Raw genomic sequence first — 18,665 nt, 5'->3', positions numbered from 1 at the left:
GAGGTAAGTATGCCTGAACCACCCCCAGCCGAGAAAGGCTCTGAAGCTCTTGCCCTCATTCTTAGCAAACCCAGTAACTGAGAGCTGACTCTAATGAACTACTAACTACCCACACATACACTAGCAGGTAGAGGGAAGTCCTTCTCACACACACCTGGCCTTGCACACAACCACTGTACCCCTCCTGTTTCTCGAAAATCCACTCTTGTGTGCCAGACACACCCCCGGGGGACCACTTAAAGGACCTGAAGTGGGTTTGGCTCTGACTGGTACAGAGGGACTAGACAACATTCTTGCAGTACAAATGTATGGATTCATGGCTATTCTGAGACCTAAGGAGATTGACAGGGGTTTGATGAGGATGGTATAAGTGAGACTGACTTCTGAGTCACTCACTGAGCTTCTATTTGCTTTGCTTAGGTTTCCCTGGAAAAAAAACCCCAGATGTGTTCAGAACTGAGACATCTGTGCCAATAAGCAATGAGGAAAGGTATGACTTGTTTTTACTTCAGAATAAACACAGTGAACCCTGCGCCTTCGTCAGGCGGTTCTTTGGCTAACCACCCTGACTTTGCCAGGATCCTGCACTGACTGCAAACCTCAGTAGGCTCTTTCAGTAGAAACACGTATTTTACAGGCATTTCTAAAGGACCTGATTACAGTATGCACTCACTCAAGTAAGTAGAGATTCTTCTAGGGAAAGATCAGATCCTCCAAAGTAGTAACAGGGTAAAATATAGAACAGAAATAATGATTCAATTTTTAAAAATGTATTTTAACAGCTATGGCTGAAAATGCCACATAAGAACAAGGCAATTCTTTAGTGGCTTTGATAAGAATGTGCATGTATTATCCACCTAGTCTGGCAACATTTAACATAGACATTGTAATCTGTTTAAAGCATAAATCACTACAATATTGCAGATGGAGCAAAATCCCACACCCAGCTTCTAGGTGAGGCAGTGTAAGTGAATTTAAATGTACTGGAGAAGAAAAGACTGCAGATTTCTCATAATCTTTCTGCTCCCAAAGCCAGATGCAGTATAATAATATCATACCATGTTTATATAAAAGGCAGGATCAGTATCTGAGAACTTTAATACTGCTAGGCAAGAGGTCCCTGGGCAGTGCCCAGGTCACAAGGACAAGAATGAAAGCTCGTTTTTTTTTCCTTCCTCTGGGCAATGTTCACAGCCTGGACTTTAAACAATGAACTTTGCTGTAACCTATCCACGTTTCCCTTCACTTCTCTTTGTTGAGATGGTGCTACGGTACAGGAAAGAGAATGAACACCGCCTTCTTTACTTCACAGTAACCATAGCTGAAGGACAAAAAATTATTCACTTGAATATTCAACCACCACAAGTAAATTCTCTTACAAAAATACCCTGAGGCAGAAGACAGGAGCAGTTCAGCGGCCCAGCCCCGACCAGGCCCGGAGCTCCCAGCCGTGCCCGGGGGCCCTGCGGCCCCTCAGCCGCCCGCGCCCCGGCGGGGCCGGGCCCGCCCGAGGTGTCCCGCGGCCATTCGCCGGCACCGCGGCGGGCGGAGAACGCGGGGCGGGCGGGCCGGCGCCGTTCTCCGCCCCCGGGGGAAGGAGGAGGCGGGACGGCCCCACTCGGCGTCCTCGCCATGAAGCAGCCGCCTCGGGCCCGCCGCGGCCCTTTAAAAAGCGGCCGCCGCCGCTGCCGCTCCCCTCCCAGCGGAGCGTCGCGTTGAGCTCGGCGCGCATCCTCCCTGAGCATCCCCTCCGCGCATCCCCGCCGCAGCGCTCCCGCTCGATCCTCGGCGCCGGGGCCGGACCGCGCCTGCCTGCCCGCCCGCGGTAAGTCTCTGTGCTGCGGTGCCGGCGGCGAGTCCCTCCGCTGTCGTCCCGGGGGGCCCTTCCCGCCCCGGAGCGCGGGGCCGGGCGCGGCCGGTGAGCCGCTCCCTTCCCGCTGTGCTCCCGGGGATGGAGCCCGCGGGATCGGCCCGGCCCAGGGGGAGCGCGGTCAGCTCGGCCCGCACCCTTCTTCGGGGAGGAGGCGGGAGCTGCGGCCTCCCTTTCCCGGCCGAGGGGCTCCAGGGGCAGGGCGCGGCTGTGGCCGCAGCCTGGGGCCGCGCCGGTCCTCGCCGAGCGCTGTCTGCAGCGGCGGGCGCTGCTCGTGCCCGGGACTGCCGTGGCATCAGCAATTCCTCGGCCCGAGGGTGGTGTTTGGGGTGTCGGGACTCAAAGCGACCACAGAAACGCTTCCTTCATGGTCTGTGTGTGCTGGCGCTCCGGAGAGGGGCAGACTCCAAAGCCTTCCTGGGTTGGAGAGAGGAATAGCAGTTCCTTTCCAGAGATCAGCCGTAAGAAAACGTTTCTGTGGGCCGCAGCATAATAAAATCTGAAATCGCAAATGCTCTTTGTTTTCCTTGAATTGTTGGCCGGTGTTTTAATTTGTAACTCCTGATTTTCCATTTCCCCCTCCTCTTACTAGAGCAATCATGTTTGAAATTAAGAAGATTTGCTGCATTGGTGCTGGTTATGTTGGTGGGCCAACCTGTAGTGTTATTGCACAAATGTGCCCCAGTATCAAAGTTACTGTTGTGGACGTCAATGAGGCCAGAATCAATGCCTGGAATTCAGACACTCTCCCAATCTACGAGGTAAACACCACTGTTGTCTCTTCTTCCAGACAGTGTTGCCTTTGCTTGCCACCCACTACATGGCATTTCCCCATAGCCCACTTCTGAAGCTTATCAAGCTTAGCACAGTAGCGATGTCCTTCAAAAAGAGTATTCTGGAACAGCTGCTTGTCACTACCGCTCATTAAACCAGATTTTTGAAATAACTTAATGCAGCTGATGCAGATGTGTATTAATGATTATATGAAGAGCCTAATAAGGAAAATGTAGTTCTATATATATGAAGGGCCTAATAAGGAAAATGTAATTCTATATATAGTGAATTGTGCTAAATCATGCTGACTTTCTTTTGGGATGTGATTTGATCATAACATAGTCCACTTGCTCAGTTGCAGATATTACCCGCTGTGTTGTAGCACAGTATAAATGTGTAATACTGAGCTGTAAGCTTTATTTGCATTCTGAATACTGCCAAAATCCAATCTGTGCTGCCCAGCTTTAACTATATGGAAGGATGGGGACAGTCATGTTTCTGATTCAGCCGTACCCTAAATCTTCAGTCTGACCTGGGAAGACAAGGCCAAATAAATGTACCACACTGTCACTCCTTCGTTACAGAATTACTTTAATTTGAAAATACATAAAGCATTTTTCTATTTTGCTTCGCTTAGCATTTGTTGTTTTCCATTCTTTTTCATCATAAAAAAATAGGTCTCTTTTTCTTTCCTTCATTCTTTCATGAAGCACAGTTTTTATAGATTTGAATTCTTTAACTGGAGTGAAAACTTGTCTTCACTCATCTCCCAAGGACAAGGCATCTGACTGGTACTAACAGTTGCTCTTTTGCTATAAGAAGTCTTCTTCCCTCTTAAAACCAAAGCTATACTGTGACTAAGTCAAGATGAATAGACCTCCTTTGTCAAATAAATTCAAAAGAAACTGTGTATAATGTTCAGATTAGCAGGTGAGACAGGAATAAATTTTATGAAAGCAAGTACTTTGTTTTCTCTTAACACTTAGACTGAATGAGCTGAAGTAGAGCTTGCCTTGGCATGTTTTTTGGTTTGTTTTTTTTTTAAAAACCCCAAACTTGTAACATCTGTTTCCTGGAATGGTGTCCTTTGCTTACAAAGAATGTACAAAAACTGCCAAGAGTTAGTTCAGACAGTTGTAAAATTGAGTCATTGCACAGTGAGGTTTTTGTATTTTTTTTTTGGTTGGTTTTTTTTCTTTACAGTGTCAGAAGTTATCTATTGGGCTGCCTTTCTATTTACATCCCATTGTCAGACCATAGTTGGAATATTCAGTGGGTTGTAACACATGTTATTTTGCCTGTTCTGACCTTTGTTTTTCTTCTAAGTGGGTGGTATTTGATATAAAATGAGACAGTAAAAATGTCTTGCGTAAGAAAGCTTCTGCTTTGTTTTCTTCTCTCCATCTAGTGAACCTTTGCCTTTCTGGCATTTACTCAAATATCTAATGTCACGATAGGTGTCTCACATTGGAGATTTGATTGCCACGTGAAAGTGCATGACTGACTATTCAAACAAAAAGTAGAAGCTTCTTTTATCTGTGACAACTACATCTTGGTTAAATTTTTTTAGACCATTCTAATACAGAGGACTGCTCATTTGTATGTGACCTCCTGCTTCTGTTTGAGTGGAAGTGTTAAGGGAAGGGAAAGTGTTACAGCACAGTATGTGTCTCTGGAAAGAATTTCATCATATTATGGCTGTTGTGATTCTTTCGTACTGTGGGAGTGGTTCCATGATAAGTTTAATCTGGCCCAAAGATGGGTGGTTGCTAAAAGGAGTGGTCTTGATTTCCTGTCTGTCTCTGCTGCCTATCTTTCACTGTGTCTGGGCTTGCTTACTTGGTGGAAGATTTCTTTGTGGGGTGTTTTTTTGTGCTGAAGCAGTTTTAGATCTGAGATTGGGGAGATCATGGAAAGAGGGAAAAGGAGAGTTGGGACCACCTTTGTTTGCAGGCTTTGTTGTTTGTTTGTAAGACTTCTTCTTGAATCTACTTAATATCACTCTACGGGTATTTCTTTAATTGTAGTAGAATTGAGCATGGGAATAACTGAAAGCTAAAATCCGGCTGTGCAATAAGCAATTCAGTGTGGCTGAAAGTCTCAGGACAGCATTTTGAGCCTTTTGAATAAGGAAGAGCTTAACTTTTTCCACTGTGTAAATCCTCAGAAGCTTTACTTCAGTCAGACTGAAAACATGCTGCATTGATGGGGGGAGAAAAGAAAATCTTTCTGTATCTGAAATTATATGGTGTTTGGGCATAGAGTTTGCTGCTCTTCTAACTGCATTAACCTAAAGTTAATGGCATTAACTGGGGTTTTTTTCTGCTTTTTTTTCCAGCCAGGGTTACAAGAAGTAGTAGAATCCTGTCGAGGCAAAAACCTCTTCTTTTCCACCAGTATTGATGATGCCATTAGAGAAGCTGATCTTGTATTTATTTCTGTAAGTTTAGGGGGAGAAGGTGGTTGTGTTTATCTTTTTTTTTTTCTTTCTTATCAAATCATTTTGTTGCTTTTCTTCTAGGAAGATGCCTTTGTTTTGTCATGTAGATTCACTTAGCAATGTCATTGTGTCACAGATTTCTCCTTGTCGTTCTGTGTACTGTGGGAAAAGTGTTTAGTAAGCTTTTTATTTGTTTTTCTTCTAGCCAGTAGCACCTTTGACAAATGAAGAGGTTCTAAGTCAAAATGGTAATGTTGATGTTTAACTTGGTTTGGTGTACGAAGTCAGAGCAGAATGTAGTGCAGCTCTGTCATTGCAGTGTACTGATGAAATCTATGGGACCTTGATAATAATGATAAAATTCCTAGACAGATATGCAAAATCATAGGCTGGTTATTCAGTTATGAAGTTGAACTATTTCTAGAAGCTTTTAAAAACAGTGTATTAGTGGAAGTGAGGGTGGCTTTAATATTTCAAAGCTATTGACACCACTAGAAAGAGGATTCAGTCAAAGATGAACCTTTTGTGATCTAGAGGTTGTTAGTAATGCAGAATGCAAAAGAACTGATTGCTATTTGTCTTGGTAGGCCACAGTTATTTGTTAAAGTCCTTTTTTCTTGAGATCTCCTCTTTGTTAGGGCACTGTAGTATGGAGCTCCCTTTCTGAGAGTATTTTTCTTCATTCATTTGGTGTAAAATGAATGCTATGTGGCTGGATGACTGCCACTAACACAGGCCGTATATTGCCACCTGTCTTTGGTTCAAAACAAGCTGTTGTGTTTTACACATTGTTGGCATTTCTTCTTTCCATTTGTAATGAAAAGGACCCTCTGTCTTAATCTAAACGACGTGTTTTCCTTCATGTTGCCTTTTCTGTGTACGTCAGTATACTAATTTTCATCAGCCCTACACTTAGGTTTCATTGCAAAGTGAGTTTAAACTACAGTTGCCTCACTGGCCACAAGATTCTTATGTGAGCTTTTGCACTCCTAGCGTGGGACAGGTAACAAAAAGTGGCTGGCCATAATCATGAAGAAATTACTGGTGTTTCCAGAATAAGGATTGTTTCACCAAAGCCTGCAGAGCTGCTATGACTTGCCCTTGTTTAAATCCTATTTGAATAGAGGCCAGTGAGCTTTCCATAGAAAACAAAATGGGTAATTGAGACAGCTAATAGCTCATCTGATGTGGTAACCAGAATAATTCTGGGGTAGAAGCATTTTCCTTCTTGTGAGAAGGAAAATGTCCGTCAGTCTTAACAATTTCACCTTGCCTCTTAACACAAGAGATACTGACCTGGAACATTTCTTCCCCTTTCATCTGTAATTAGGTTAATACACCAACAAAGACCTATGGGATGGGAAAAGGCCGAGCAGCTGATCTGAAATACATTGAAGCTTGCGCTAGAAGAATTGTACAGAATTCAAATGGCTATAAAATTGTCACTGAGAAAAGTACAGTTCCAGTACGTGCTGCGGAGAGCATTCGTCGAATATTTGATGCCAATACTAAGCCTAACTTGGATTTGCAGGTAAACATAATCTTTGAGTTGTGTATTTCAAGGCTGGCTATTGGTTTTGGCTTTTATTTGTTGTTCTTTTTTTCCTGTGTGTGTAGGTGCTGTCTAACCCAGAGTTCCTTGCTGAAGGAACAGCCATCAAGGACCTGAAGAACCCGGACAGAGTGCTTATTGGTGGAGATGACTCTCCAGAGGGACAGAAAGCTGTCCGTGCTCTGTGTGCTGTTTATGAGCACTGGGTGCCCAAAGAAAAGATCCTTACAACCAATACCTGGTCATCAGAACTTTCTAAACTGGTTAGTGTTACTCACTGCTGTGGTCTGCAATGAGCAAGGGGTGTGAGACAAAGCTCAGAAGCAGAATTTTGTTGACACTGAGTGATGCAGCTAGGAAAGACAGGTGAGGTTGGGGGGGACCCAATGCATGTGTCAAAGGATATTGATCTTTTCCAGTTCTCAGCTGACCTAGTTAATAGATGATACCAACTTTCTGTAAAGTCCTTTTCTCACTTTTATTGCTGTTAGTTATTACTAAGAGCAAACATCCAGTGCTATAGAAACTGATTACCATCATAAAACGGTTCAAACTCTGCAAGTTAAGCATTATCTTGGTTTGCTTAAATCACATTAACTGGCATCTCTGTATTAAACTACTTATGTTACCCTTTTGTATGTCAACAGAGTTGCATAGGTACTGAAGTAATCCTTTCAGTAGCAGCTCCCTTTGGTCTGTGGACATCTTGGTGTCTGGAAAACCGAAGTTCTTTACTATGCTTTTTATTTACAGGCAGCTAATGCTTTTCTTGCCCAAAGAATCAGCAGCATTAACTCAATCAGTGCTCTGTGTGAAGCTACAGGAGCAGATGTTGAAGAAGTAGCAAGAGCTATTGGAACAGACCAAAGAATTGGAAATAAATTTCTCAAAGCCAGTGTTGGTAAATGAAAAATTCCTCCTTTCTTTTTCCCCGTTGGGCTTCTGTTTAATAGTGCAGTAGTAGTGTTTTGAAGTTACTCTGATTCTCTAAAATCTTCTACAGCATTAGAAGTACTCAATGTATGAAAATGCTGCTGTAGAATACTAGTATAAATCCATTTTTTTGGTAAAGTATGTAGAATTGAGGTTGCTGCAGACCCAGCAACCTGAAACTGGAGAGCTCCGAGTGCATGGTTTATCCTGCCTGTGACACTGGAAAGAAAAGCTGCAGCTTTATTTTTCTGAAGCATCACTGATGACAGTGCTCTCCAAGATGTCTTCCTGATTGCAACTGCTACAATTTTGTTTGGGAGCTGCTGCCAGTGCCCTGAGAGAGAGAGTACCTCTAGCTCAGAATGTGTGATGGCAGCTTGTAATTTGTAGGATGAATTCATAGGATGATAAGGTTGGAAAGACCTCAAAGATTGAGTCCAACCTTTGACCAATCACAACCTTGTCAACTAGGCCATAGCACTAAGTGCCACATACAGTTGTTTCTGGATTAGATTTATGAGAGAGTAAGATGTGATAAAGTGGTGATCAGTACATCAAACTTTCAAACTTCAGAACAAGACTAAAGCCTGTCTCTATGATTTTATGCTAGAAACTGTGACTTTAAAATAACCTTATTAAATATAACCTATCCTAGAGTCTGTGCAAGAGTGAAAAATAGATAGCAAATGCATTACCAAAATTCCTACTATGTTGTTACAATTCCTTCTACACTGTGTTGTTTCTGGGACTCTGCTTGCTGAGCAAAGTTCTAGTTTAAGGATCCCTCTAATTGTCTCAGTTTTCCCTTGGTCAGCTATGGTGATCTTTGGTTCTTGGCAATGATTAAATATCCATTTGGGGGTGCAGGAGGAAGGAACCTAATCTTAACACACTTGTTTTGAGAAGTATTAGTCCAGATCTTGAGGTGGGGGGACAACAGGCCCAGGAGCTTGTCTGCCTACTTGTAATAGTAGCCCATAGTTGCTTTTTCTCATACAGGTTCAGGTTTCTGTGTTAAAACTTCCATTGATTTCAGTGGAACATGAAGCATAATTAAGCCTTCTGTAATTGACAAAGTAGGTCCAGGAGTTGGATTTTAAGATATTAAGTTTTTTCATTTGCTAGCAGTGAAATACGGGGAAAAATTATAATGCTGACGATGCCAGTGATTGCCAAAAGCTACTTGATTCCACAGATTGTCTTGGATCAGTACCTTAGTCACCTGTAAAATAACTGCTTTCTCTTTCAGGGTTTGGAGGTAGCTGTTTTCAGAAGGATGTCTTGAATTTAGTGTACCTCTGTGAGGCACTGAACTTACCTGAGGTAGCTCGCTACTGGCAACAGGTACAAGTTCCTCACCAATTTTTTCAGAGGGTGGTGTTTCTTCAGCACTCAGCTTTCAGGCATTGAGCTTTTAAGTGTTTTCCACACAAACTGTGTTTCAGCTCTAAGGAGCAGATAACTTAGTTCTGGTCATCTTTACATTTTAGGGCACTCAGCCTAATGCTGCCATTTGATAATTACAGGTACTTAGGCTTTTTTGGGGTGAATCAAGTTACCTGGGTCAAATGGATTGGGAAGCTGTCTAGAAGCAGCACTAGGAAATGTGAAGTACAAGCGTGTGTCTCCTGTCTTTCTCTTGCAGTTTGCTGCCCACTTTGAATTCAGAACTTTTGATCTTTTCCTCAGGGTCTACTTCTACAGCTCTGAAAGAACTCAGCAGATCTTGCTATTTTTAAAAAAAACAAGGTTGCTGTTGTTGCGTGGTTTAATGTTAGGAATGGGAAGATATGGATGCTCTCAGGCCTGGCTCTAGTGCAGCAATAATACCCAGTCTGTACTAGCAAGCATTTCCCTATTAACCAGTGAAAGCACCTCACCTTTCTTCCTAGTCCTGAATGAGAAGCTTTGAGGTGTGTGGTATGGTCAAAAAACCCCTTTGGTTTTTTGCTGATTTGTCTGTGGTGGTCAAGTATAAGGCTGCCCAGCAGATGCCCCCAGAATACCAAGTACTTGATTCGCCTACCTTATTAACAGCTTTGCTTTTTTTGATCTTCATTTTGGCTAGCCTTTTTTCCCTTCACTCTTCTCTATCCCAGTCTGCTGCCAAAGAAACAACCTGCCAATAATTACTAGTACATCATTGGTCAGTTGTGCCACATCTGTACTGAAGTCTGGTGTTATATTGTTATCTAGGTCATCATGGACATATGGTGCTGTTGATGGGGTTATTTAGGCTTTGTTGGCTTTGCAAGGTTCTCCTCCCCAGGAGATCCCTAATACTTCCTTCCAAATGTCTGAAGTTTGGCTGGATCTCACTCATAATTCCCCCATAACTGCCTGTAAAACTGTGCCATCTCCAAGTACTATCTGTGGCTTTTGTCAGCTTCTTCCGTTACCTGTGATGTCCAGTGGCTCTCAATGCCCTGTTCAGAGTTTAACCTCCAGCCAGGGGCTAGTCAGCAGCCTAGTTACTTGCTTGCAACTATAACTCTTACATTAATTGCTTGGGACACGGAAGGCATGGGTTTTATGTTGTTTGCCTCTTCAGAGGTTTGGACTGACATCTTCCTTAAAAATATATTTCATTAGGATAGCCTAGTCTATGGTGGAGAGGCCTGCATCCCATCGGTGAAGAGAGACTAATATACTGAATGAGCTTTGTGCAAGCATCCAGAAGAGATTTGGTTCAGTGTAGGACGTGGATGCATCAGCGCAGCAGGGAAGAGGAGGAGCACTAGGTTCTGATATTTGCTTTATGAGCTACTGCTTTTACTCACTATAAGATGAGAGCAGACAATGGACAGTCCCTGGAGCAGCATGAGCTGCAGGAACCAACCATGTTACCTCACTGATAAGCTGATGGGTAGGGAATAATTAATACTGTCTTGAAAGAAACAAGTTGGTTTGGCTCTGTCCTGTGAGATCATAAGGACCCTTCTCAAAATGCAGGCTACTTGGTATCTTGGCAACCCAAAGGCATAGGAACACTTAGTTTGTTCTATCTGGAGGTTTATTTAACAAAAGCCTAAAAGTTTGCATTGCTGCTGTAAACAAGACAGTTAAAGTGCTTTTGATGCTTTTATGCTTTCTTTCAAGAGCAGTGTTCTTTGCAGTGTTTCTGTATGGCTTATTAAGCTGTGGACAGATCAGATAGTAAGAACAGCTGCCTGCAGAGTTAGGGTAAGGTAAAATGCCATGCTCGTACTACAGCCCTCTAGCTGCACCTTCTGCTTCCTCAGAGCCCTGTTGTCATCTCACAGGGGTCTGTCTGCCCCAGCCCACACTGCTCAAGTCATGTAATGTGCACTCCTGTGCACCCTTAAAAGCAACTGTATGCGCCCCTTCTTTGTGGCCTGAGCACTGCACTCTTGGCAGTGGGAGAGCTCAGACCAGAGGCACATTCTGGAGGATATGCTGATCAGAGCAGTCCCAGAATCCTAACTTTTGTTCTATCTGGCCTTTGGAGAGAGGAGGGCCCTCTAATACCAAAACCTTCATTCCCTGAACATTTACCTACAGAAGGAAATACATTCCTCTTGCCTTGCCAACTGTGCATTCATTGCCTGTCACTGCCCTGTTGAGTTGCATAAATCTCACTGCTTTTATTTCTTTTCCTCAAATAAATGTGGTTCACCAATATCCTTCTACTGAATAGTTTATACCTTATGTCTCAAAGGCTGCTCCTGTTAATTCTTGATTTGGGCTAAAAGTTTCAAAGCCTGGAGGGTTGTGTAGCTCTTTCCAATCCACTTTAAACACTGAAAAGGTGGGGGAACGTACCTTTACTATTTTACCAGTGGTCCAGTGTCCTCTGTGTGTGATGACTGGAGATCCAAGTGTGAAGCAGGCTGGAGGAAAGAACAGGAGCAATGGGTGATCAAACCCACTTTCATGTAATAACAAAATAACGAAAGTGAGCCATTTAAGTGTGGTTGAATTACACAAGTTTCCTGTATTGGCATCTGTTAGTGTGGATTAAAAAGGCTAATTTTTGCAGTTGTTACATGTGGCATGTAAAAAAGTGTAGGTCTGGCAATGGGATGTCCATGTGACATCAAGTACCCTAGTTCTGAAATAGGCAGAGACATGGAAAGCAGTAAGTTTTAATTTTCTTTTAAAAAGGCAATCTGGAAAAAATCCTAGTCTTTAAACTAGATAACGCATGTTAAGATGTGTGTATGTGTATCAGAATTCACTCATTAAATAGGATTTATCTCAGCATTTGGTAAATTAACTAAATTTATCTTTGGATTGCTTATGATACTGAGTATCATAATTCAAATAATCTCTCTTTTAAACCTCTATTAAATTTATGTATGGGTAGTTTGGCTTGATGGTTAATAGAATCTGTTTATAGTTTAAAATGGCTCCCTTCTGTACCATCACGGCTTGTATCTTTTCAGGTGATAGACATGAATGATTATCAGAGAAGAAGATTTGCTTCCCGCATTATTGACAGCTTGTTCAATACTGTCACTGACAAGAAGATTGCTATTTTAGGGTTTGCTTTCAAAAAGGATACTGGGGACACAAGGTAAGCAAGCAAGCTCAGTTCACCAGCAGGGATTCCCTACAGTCGTCACCAGCCACGCAGCTAATGCCCCCCACTGAATTGTATTAAGAGGCGGGATATGGGACCCTTTGTTTCTTTTGACTGAATTGGTGGGTAACAAAGATTAGTCTTTCTTAAATGGGTGAGAAAAGTTTCTTGACCCCTACGACAGACCTGAATCATGCAGAAGTTGCAGATCATTCTAGTCCTTATTAACTTACACAATCAAAGATAGATTTTAACAGACTCCTTCCATTCTCCACAGAAGAGAATGCAAACACTTCTGCAGCTGGTTCTAAATTGCTTTGTGAAATCAAAGTTTCAGCTTGGTTTCCTGAAGTGGTTAATTCTGTTTTCCTGTAAAGGTCAAACTTGATACAACTCTTCAGCTGCAGTTTGTGGGGAAAGCTTATAAACTCTAGGCCTTTATAATTTTGGTCTGTAGGAGTCCTCGGACTTACTGTCTCTCTTAATTCAGCAAAAGAGATACAGACTTCTTCATATTATTCTTCTGGGTGTCCCTCAAGATAACAGATTTCCTGCTGGCGTGGTTGTCACTAAGATATTTAATGTAAAATTGATATGAAAGCTCTGGTATTGCATATCATGATACTTGAAAACTTTCATTACTTGGAACATGCCACCTGGTTCCTTAACTGATTGATTCTCTTCCCTAGAGAGTCATCCAGTATCTACATTAGCAAGTATTTAATGGATGAAGGAGCAAAGCTCCATATCTATGACCCTAAAGTACCTAAGGAACAAATCATCTTAGATCTCTCACATCTGGGTGTCTTAGAAGATAACCAAGGTAAGAATGCTCATGTAAGGTTTATTTCCTCTTTGCATCCTATTCTCAGTATACACAGGTCTGTATAAATATTATAAATTCATTTTCGGCATGACATCGTTGTGCTGTTGGTTGCACATAGTAGAAAATTGTTATAGCTCAGAGGATTACTCTCACTCTTCTTCCTTTCCCCATAGCTTTTGTAGATAAATGCTAATTCTCAACTATTGTATATTTTTCTTTCAATAAATACTCATTTGAATAGATGCCTAAAATTTTATATTTTCGCATAATTAAAAGGAAGAGAAAGAAGACTGTCCAGAAGGAGAGACTAGTTGTTCTGATAGTTTCTTTGTGTCCAAAGTACTATCTTGTATTAGTTCTTTCTTACATAACTAAAATTAAGAAGTAATTCCAGAATGCAGTATTGAGCATTCTCCCACCCCTCATATCACTTCCAAATTACTTTGTTCCCTTACATTCAAGAACACTTTAGAGTAATCACCTATGATTATAGAGGTAGGGGGTATGTGGAACTTCTGTTTTCTTACTGGGGAGAGGGGGAATGGAGTTGATGAATGGGGAGAATAGATGAGGCTTCTAGAGGTGAAGAGAATGGAGCAAACTGAGCTGTGATGAAGAATGAAGAGTGTAGACTATTTGACATGCCCTTGAATTAGAGGGAAAGGGAAGGCTTTCCTCTAGGCAGCTGCTCAGGCAGCCCCTGGGGAGCCATGTGTCTCTTCCCCAGTGTGAACTGAGTGTTAAATAGAAACTGTGATGTGCTGCTGTTCTACAGACAATGACCTTCGTGAGAGTTGGCATTTGAGCACTCCATAGTACCCTCTAATTCTAGAGATGTCCTTGAGTGTATACATTAGATTTGAATGCTTGACTTGAAACATTTAAGTGCTGTGACTACTCAGATGCCAGGTACGAGCTGTTTTCATCGAAATGAGTAAAATCTAAATGAGTAAAATCAAAGTGGTATCTTGGTAGAAAATATCTCTAGGTGAGTGACTTGAAACCACTTGTTTGTGTAGGGCAAGGAAGGAGACTCATTTGCCAGAAATGTGTCAGATTGGTGGTAAAGGCATGTGCAGAATAAAATTATTTTCCTTTTGTTACAGTGTCTCGGTTGGTCACTATCAGTAAAGATCCCTATGAAGCCTGTGATGGAGCCCATGCCCTTGTGATTTGCACTGAATGGGACATGTTTAAGGTAAATGTTGTCTTAAACTAAAGAAAAAAAGAGGGAGTGTTATGCTACTTATTTATTCTATCTGCTTTAATTACTCTTTACAGGAGCTGGATTATGAACGTATTCATAAGAAAATGCTAAAGCCTGCATTTATCTTTGATGGTAGGAGAGTTCTAGATGATCTTCACAATGAGCTACAAGTCATTGGCTTCCAGGTAATCATCTGGGTGATGCTTTTTATGTTTCTTTCCTTCTTCTCTCTTCCCTCTTGCTCTCCCTCTTCAGTGACTGAGTAGCAAGGGAAAAAAAAAGACCTCTGCAGGTGAGGATTTAAATGTACACCTGTCTGTTCTTAAGTGTTCACTAGTGCTGTCTTCCTCTACTATCTTAATACTTTCACAGACTGATGCTCTTTTAAAGTTGAGACTACATCAGACTATGCCATCAACGTTCTGCAGTATAAGCCTGCCTTAGAATTTAGGTAGGAAGAGACTTCTGAGATCATAGAGTGCAACCATAAATACAACATCTGAATGCTGTTCTGCCCTTCTTTGCAGCACAGCATATATATAAATAATGGACAGTTAGGAGGTAAACATGAAAAACTGCTAAATCTCATGCCTGAATTAATTCTAGGCATGATATTTGACTCCAAAACCAGCTCCTTCACTGTTTCTTCCAGACCTGCAGTCTTTGCTGCTACCACACAGCAGAAGGGCTGAGTTTGAATGTTATAACCTATGCCATAGCCCCTACTTGGAATCTTATTTTAATACCCCAAAAAAAAAAAAAAAGACGCTTTTGAAATTGACAGTAACAGGATAGCAAAACACACTTCCTGCAGAAGTAAATGTAAGCTGTAAGTACCATTTTTGCTCCTCACAAAAGACATAAGCAGGTTTACTGGAGACATGAGACTTAAACACTGGACACTGGACAAGATGTCATGTGGGTAACAAATGTTTATCAGCTGTGAGATCTTCACTTGGACAAACTATTAACGGAAGTTTTGGACTCTTCTCCCTGAAGTTTGTGTAACAAAGCTGGCTGATCCTGGAGGTGAAAGCAGTGAATGCAAAAATGTATCTGAAGATAGTCAGTGAAACACCCAAGTGTTACATGGGAGGCTGGAGGAGATGACTAATTAGTCCTTTTAGTCCTTTGTGTTTGATTAAGATTAGCCAGAAGATCCAAACAATGGTGTTTGTTTACACCAGAGAGAGGGCCCAGAAGCAAATGCTTCACTTTTTAGCTAAGTGCTTTGCCAAGCTAATAGCTAATTCTATATCAAATTCTAATCTGTGTGATATTTCTCCTAGGAATTTCTCTTCTGAAGTCTTCTGTGGCTTAAAGACTTTCTAGATCAGAGACTGTACTTTTGTGTTTCTTGTATGAAATTCTTGTTGAATTTTTAACCAGTTTGTGAGTTTGCTGACCAGAATGCAGTTGGTCATCCAGGTTTATTATCCAGATTTTTCATCCAGAATATCATTGCAAAGGCATTTAACAATTGACCTATAGTCTCTGCATAAAATAATAAAAAGGATTTTGTCTTAAACGGACAATCCCAAAATTTAAGTTTTTAGGGCTCTAGTCTTGTAACTTCCCTTGTTAAAAGTTGTTTCACTAGAGAGCCTTATAGCTACATTAGATGCTAAAAGCAATTCCATTGTATACAATCGAAATCTATGAATTTGAGTAGTTCTAATATTTTTTTTCTCAAACTGGAGTTTAAATAACTTTGAACACACCTACCATTTCAATTATAACCTGTTTCCACAGTAGAAGCTTAATTCAGGACATACAAATGTGAAGCTCTGATTTTAGGCAAAGTAATTTCTGATTTGAGAAAAAAAATCTGCTCAGGTCTCAAGCAGGGAAAGTAGAGTAAGCCTTGACTGAAGGGCTTGAAGCACTTTCAGCATAGATGGAATTTGACTAGTACCAAAGTCACCAAATCCTGGAACAATCTGACAGAAGCATCTCAGCCAGATACAATAAGAACAAAATCTACAAGCCAGATCAGATGCATGTTTCAGTTATTTTTCGTTCCCTGTACTTCTGAGTACTGTACTTACTCTCATAATGGCTGTAGGATTTCTCTCTTGATATTTTTTCCCTGTTTAAGCTACAGTTATGTACACTGTTTGAGTCAGCTTGTATAGATTCATTCAACTAGGCAGTTGAAGCTGTTAAAGGGCAACTACAGTACATACAGCTCTCTTGACTGTTTAAACAACTCTCTTCAGTGTTAGCTCAGATATCTGCCTAGAATATATTCATCAAAATTTTATTAAAATAGAATAGTTGAAGTATTTTGTTTTTCGGAGCTTTGCTTTTGACCTGCATTACTTAAGAGGAAAGCTACAGTTCTGCTTATTTATTGAATGCCTGAACTGTCCTACTAGTTAGTGTTTTGTCTTCTACAAGCTCTGTCCTTAGTGATTTACATTAGTCTGAACTAGAAATTAGGGGAATTTGCCTTGCTCTTTGAATTTTGCCATACCTGGCTTGTGTGTGTTGCCTTTGTCACATGCTTTCACTTGTAGTGTTGGCTGCCTTTACCCTTTCAGAGTTGTGTTGCTTCAAAAACAGCCTACTGCATTACAGAGGGAAAAACTTTTTCTATGTTAATTTAGTATAAATTTTTAGGAAAAGGAGTCTGAACCCACATGTTAAGAATATCCAGAAACATTTTATGGTATTTGTATTGGTAGTTCTATGGAAAGTGAGGCAGATGGATGTTCAGATTGTCAAGATGCAGCTTAAGTAGGCAAAGCAGCCACCTGTGAAAGGCTGGCTGGTTGGTTGTTTTGTTTTTTCAACAAACTCTTCGCAATTCCAGTCACAGAAACTGTCCTTGGGCACACTGTTCTTTGTGGCTTGTGCTACTCTAATGTTCATAAAATGTGTTCTTTATGGATTCCTCATAGGTTGACATGATTGTTAGCTTGCCACACTCACTTGTGAAATGTGTTTTCTCTTTCAGATTGAAACAATTGGGAAGAAGGTGTCAGCCAAAAGAATTCCTTTTGCTTCTTCATGTGAAATTCCTAAATTCAGTCTGCAGGATCCACCTGTCAAAAAGCCTAGGGTATAATGTTTAATAGATACTGAAGGAATTCTGTGGATCTTCTTAGTGATAATACTGTAAGCCTATGCTTTTTTTAAGGAAATATATTTTTCATAAACTAAACCAATTTTACACTAGAAATGGTACCTGGTACATGTGAATTCAGTCTATTTTCAAATCTCTATTTTTATAGCAATTTTTTTTTTGGTTACTGAAGATGGTACAAACCTGTTTTTAATAATGAATCATCTTTTAAGTGCAAAAGTTACCTTCAAACTGCAGATTTCTGCTTCCAGAAGTGTTGCTAAACGGCACTTTAAATATTTCAAGTGATATGAAAGCAAAAGAAATAGAATATCTTTCTACCGTAGTCCAGTTATAGACTGTAATCAGTCTATATAAACTGTCATCTATAGACTGGAACTTTGGTCTCAGCAATTTTTAATTTTCTTTTGGGGTGATTCTTTGCCCGGTTAAATGCCTGCTCTACCTGGCATTCAAGTCAAAAGATCATTTCTAAGTAAATTGGTAGGCTTTAGGTCCAGCCCTAAGGTAGAGCTGACTTCAACAATAACGCCCCAGTCGTGGTTGGGATCCATTGGCGCTGATACAGTCTGAACTTCCTCTCTTGGGAGACCAGATAGTTCTGCAGGCATCGATCATGTAATTAGTGCCAGTGGACAGCAGCTACAAACTGATCCACTGGCAGGTTTGCAGTTTTCATTTTTTGGTTGTCTTGCCTACATTCCATGTGCAGCCACACATTTTTGATTTAATCAGATTCCTGGGGCAAGTATTCCCTAAGTTACAGCAATACAACCTGTCTTCAGCAGAGGAGCATTCTGCTTGTTTGAACACTGGATTTAAGCAGAATTACCTTAATTTGGTATCAGCCCAAGTAGAAAACAAATATTGGCTTCAGTGTTACCTGGTAGTTATCTTTTTCCTTTCTTACATACATCTGAAAGCAGCTTTTTTAATGAATCTGCAAAAACATAATCTCTGCTGTGAAGAAATTATTAAAAATTAATTCAGGCCCATAAATTCAGCCCCAAAAATCAGCTTGCTACCTCATTTGACTAGCAGGAATGAATACTTCCAATGTTCTCTTGATATTTTTGCCTTTATTGTTACTTTGTTTCTACTTGTTTTTTATTATTCTCAATTGGCCAGTGCTATTAAAATCCTTGAGATTACAGTGTTGTCAGTATTTGGCTTGTTGCATGGGGTTGTGAAATGGAGGGGAGGATAGAGAAGGATGACCATAAACAGGTTTCAGACTTGAAGGTGTAGACATACTAGCTGAATAACAGTGTTGGGATAGTAGAAAATTATCCTGCAACTGGTCACGTAATAACTTCAGAATTATTCAACTTGTGTGCCTTCAAGCATGGTGTATCAATAGTTAAACAGGAGGTAAGATCAGTGTCTTGGTAATGAGTGCTATTACTGTAACTGTGTACCCACGGAAATGTAG

The 18,665-nt window shown here is 41.1% G+C and overlaps 1 protein-coding gene across 2 annotated transcripts; it reads left to right on the top strand.

Annotated features, from left to right (window-relative positions):
* Nucleotides 1-1,608: 1,608 nt before the first annotated feature.
* UGDH (UDP-glucose 6-dehydrogenase) lies at nucleotides 1,609-18,386 on the top strand. Of its 2 annotated transcripts, XM_032110534.1 has the most exons (13): nucleotides 1,720-1,825; nucleotides 1,987-1,990; nucleotides 2,463-2,631; nucleotides 4,983-5,084; nucleotides 6,415-6,615; nucleotides 6,702-6,899; nucleotides 7,390-7,537; nucleotides 8,819-8,913; nucleotides 11,976-12,106; nucleotides 12,802-12,935; nucleotides 14,045-14,136; nucleotides 14,220-14,330; nucleotides 17,105-18,386. In XM_032110534.1, the coding sequence occupies exons 3-13, from the start codon at nucleotides 2,470-2,472 to the stop codon at nucleotides 17,213-17,215; spliced, it is 1,485 nt and encodes a 494-aa protein (XP_031966425.1). In that variant the 5' UTR covers nucleotides 1,720-1,825; nucleotides 1,987-1,990; nucleotides 2,463-2,469; the 3' UTR covers nucleotides 17,216-18,386. The 2 variants fall into 2 exon arrangements, with proteins under 2 accessions (XP_031966424.1, XP_031966425.1); XM_032110533.1 differs by lacking the exon at nucleotides 1,987-1,990 and having other exon boundaries at nucleotides 1,609-1,825.
* Nucleotides 18,387-18,665: the final 279 nt, after the last annotated feature.

This window comes from Corvus moneduloides, chromosome 5 (assembly GCF_009650955.1).
Source record: "Corvus moneduloides isolate bCorMon1 chromosome 5, bCorMon1.pri, whole genome shotgun sequence".
Taxonomy (NCBI): Eukaryota; Metazoa; Chordata; class Aves; order Passeriformes; family Corvidae; genus Corvus; species Corvus moneduloides.
The sequence above is the reverse complement of the archived record's forward strand: the minus strand, read 5'-3'. Positions and strand labels throughout refer to the sequence as shown.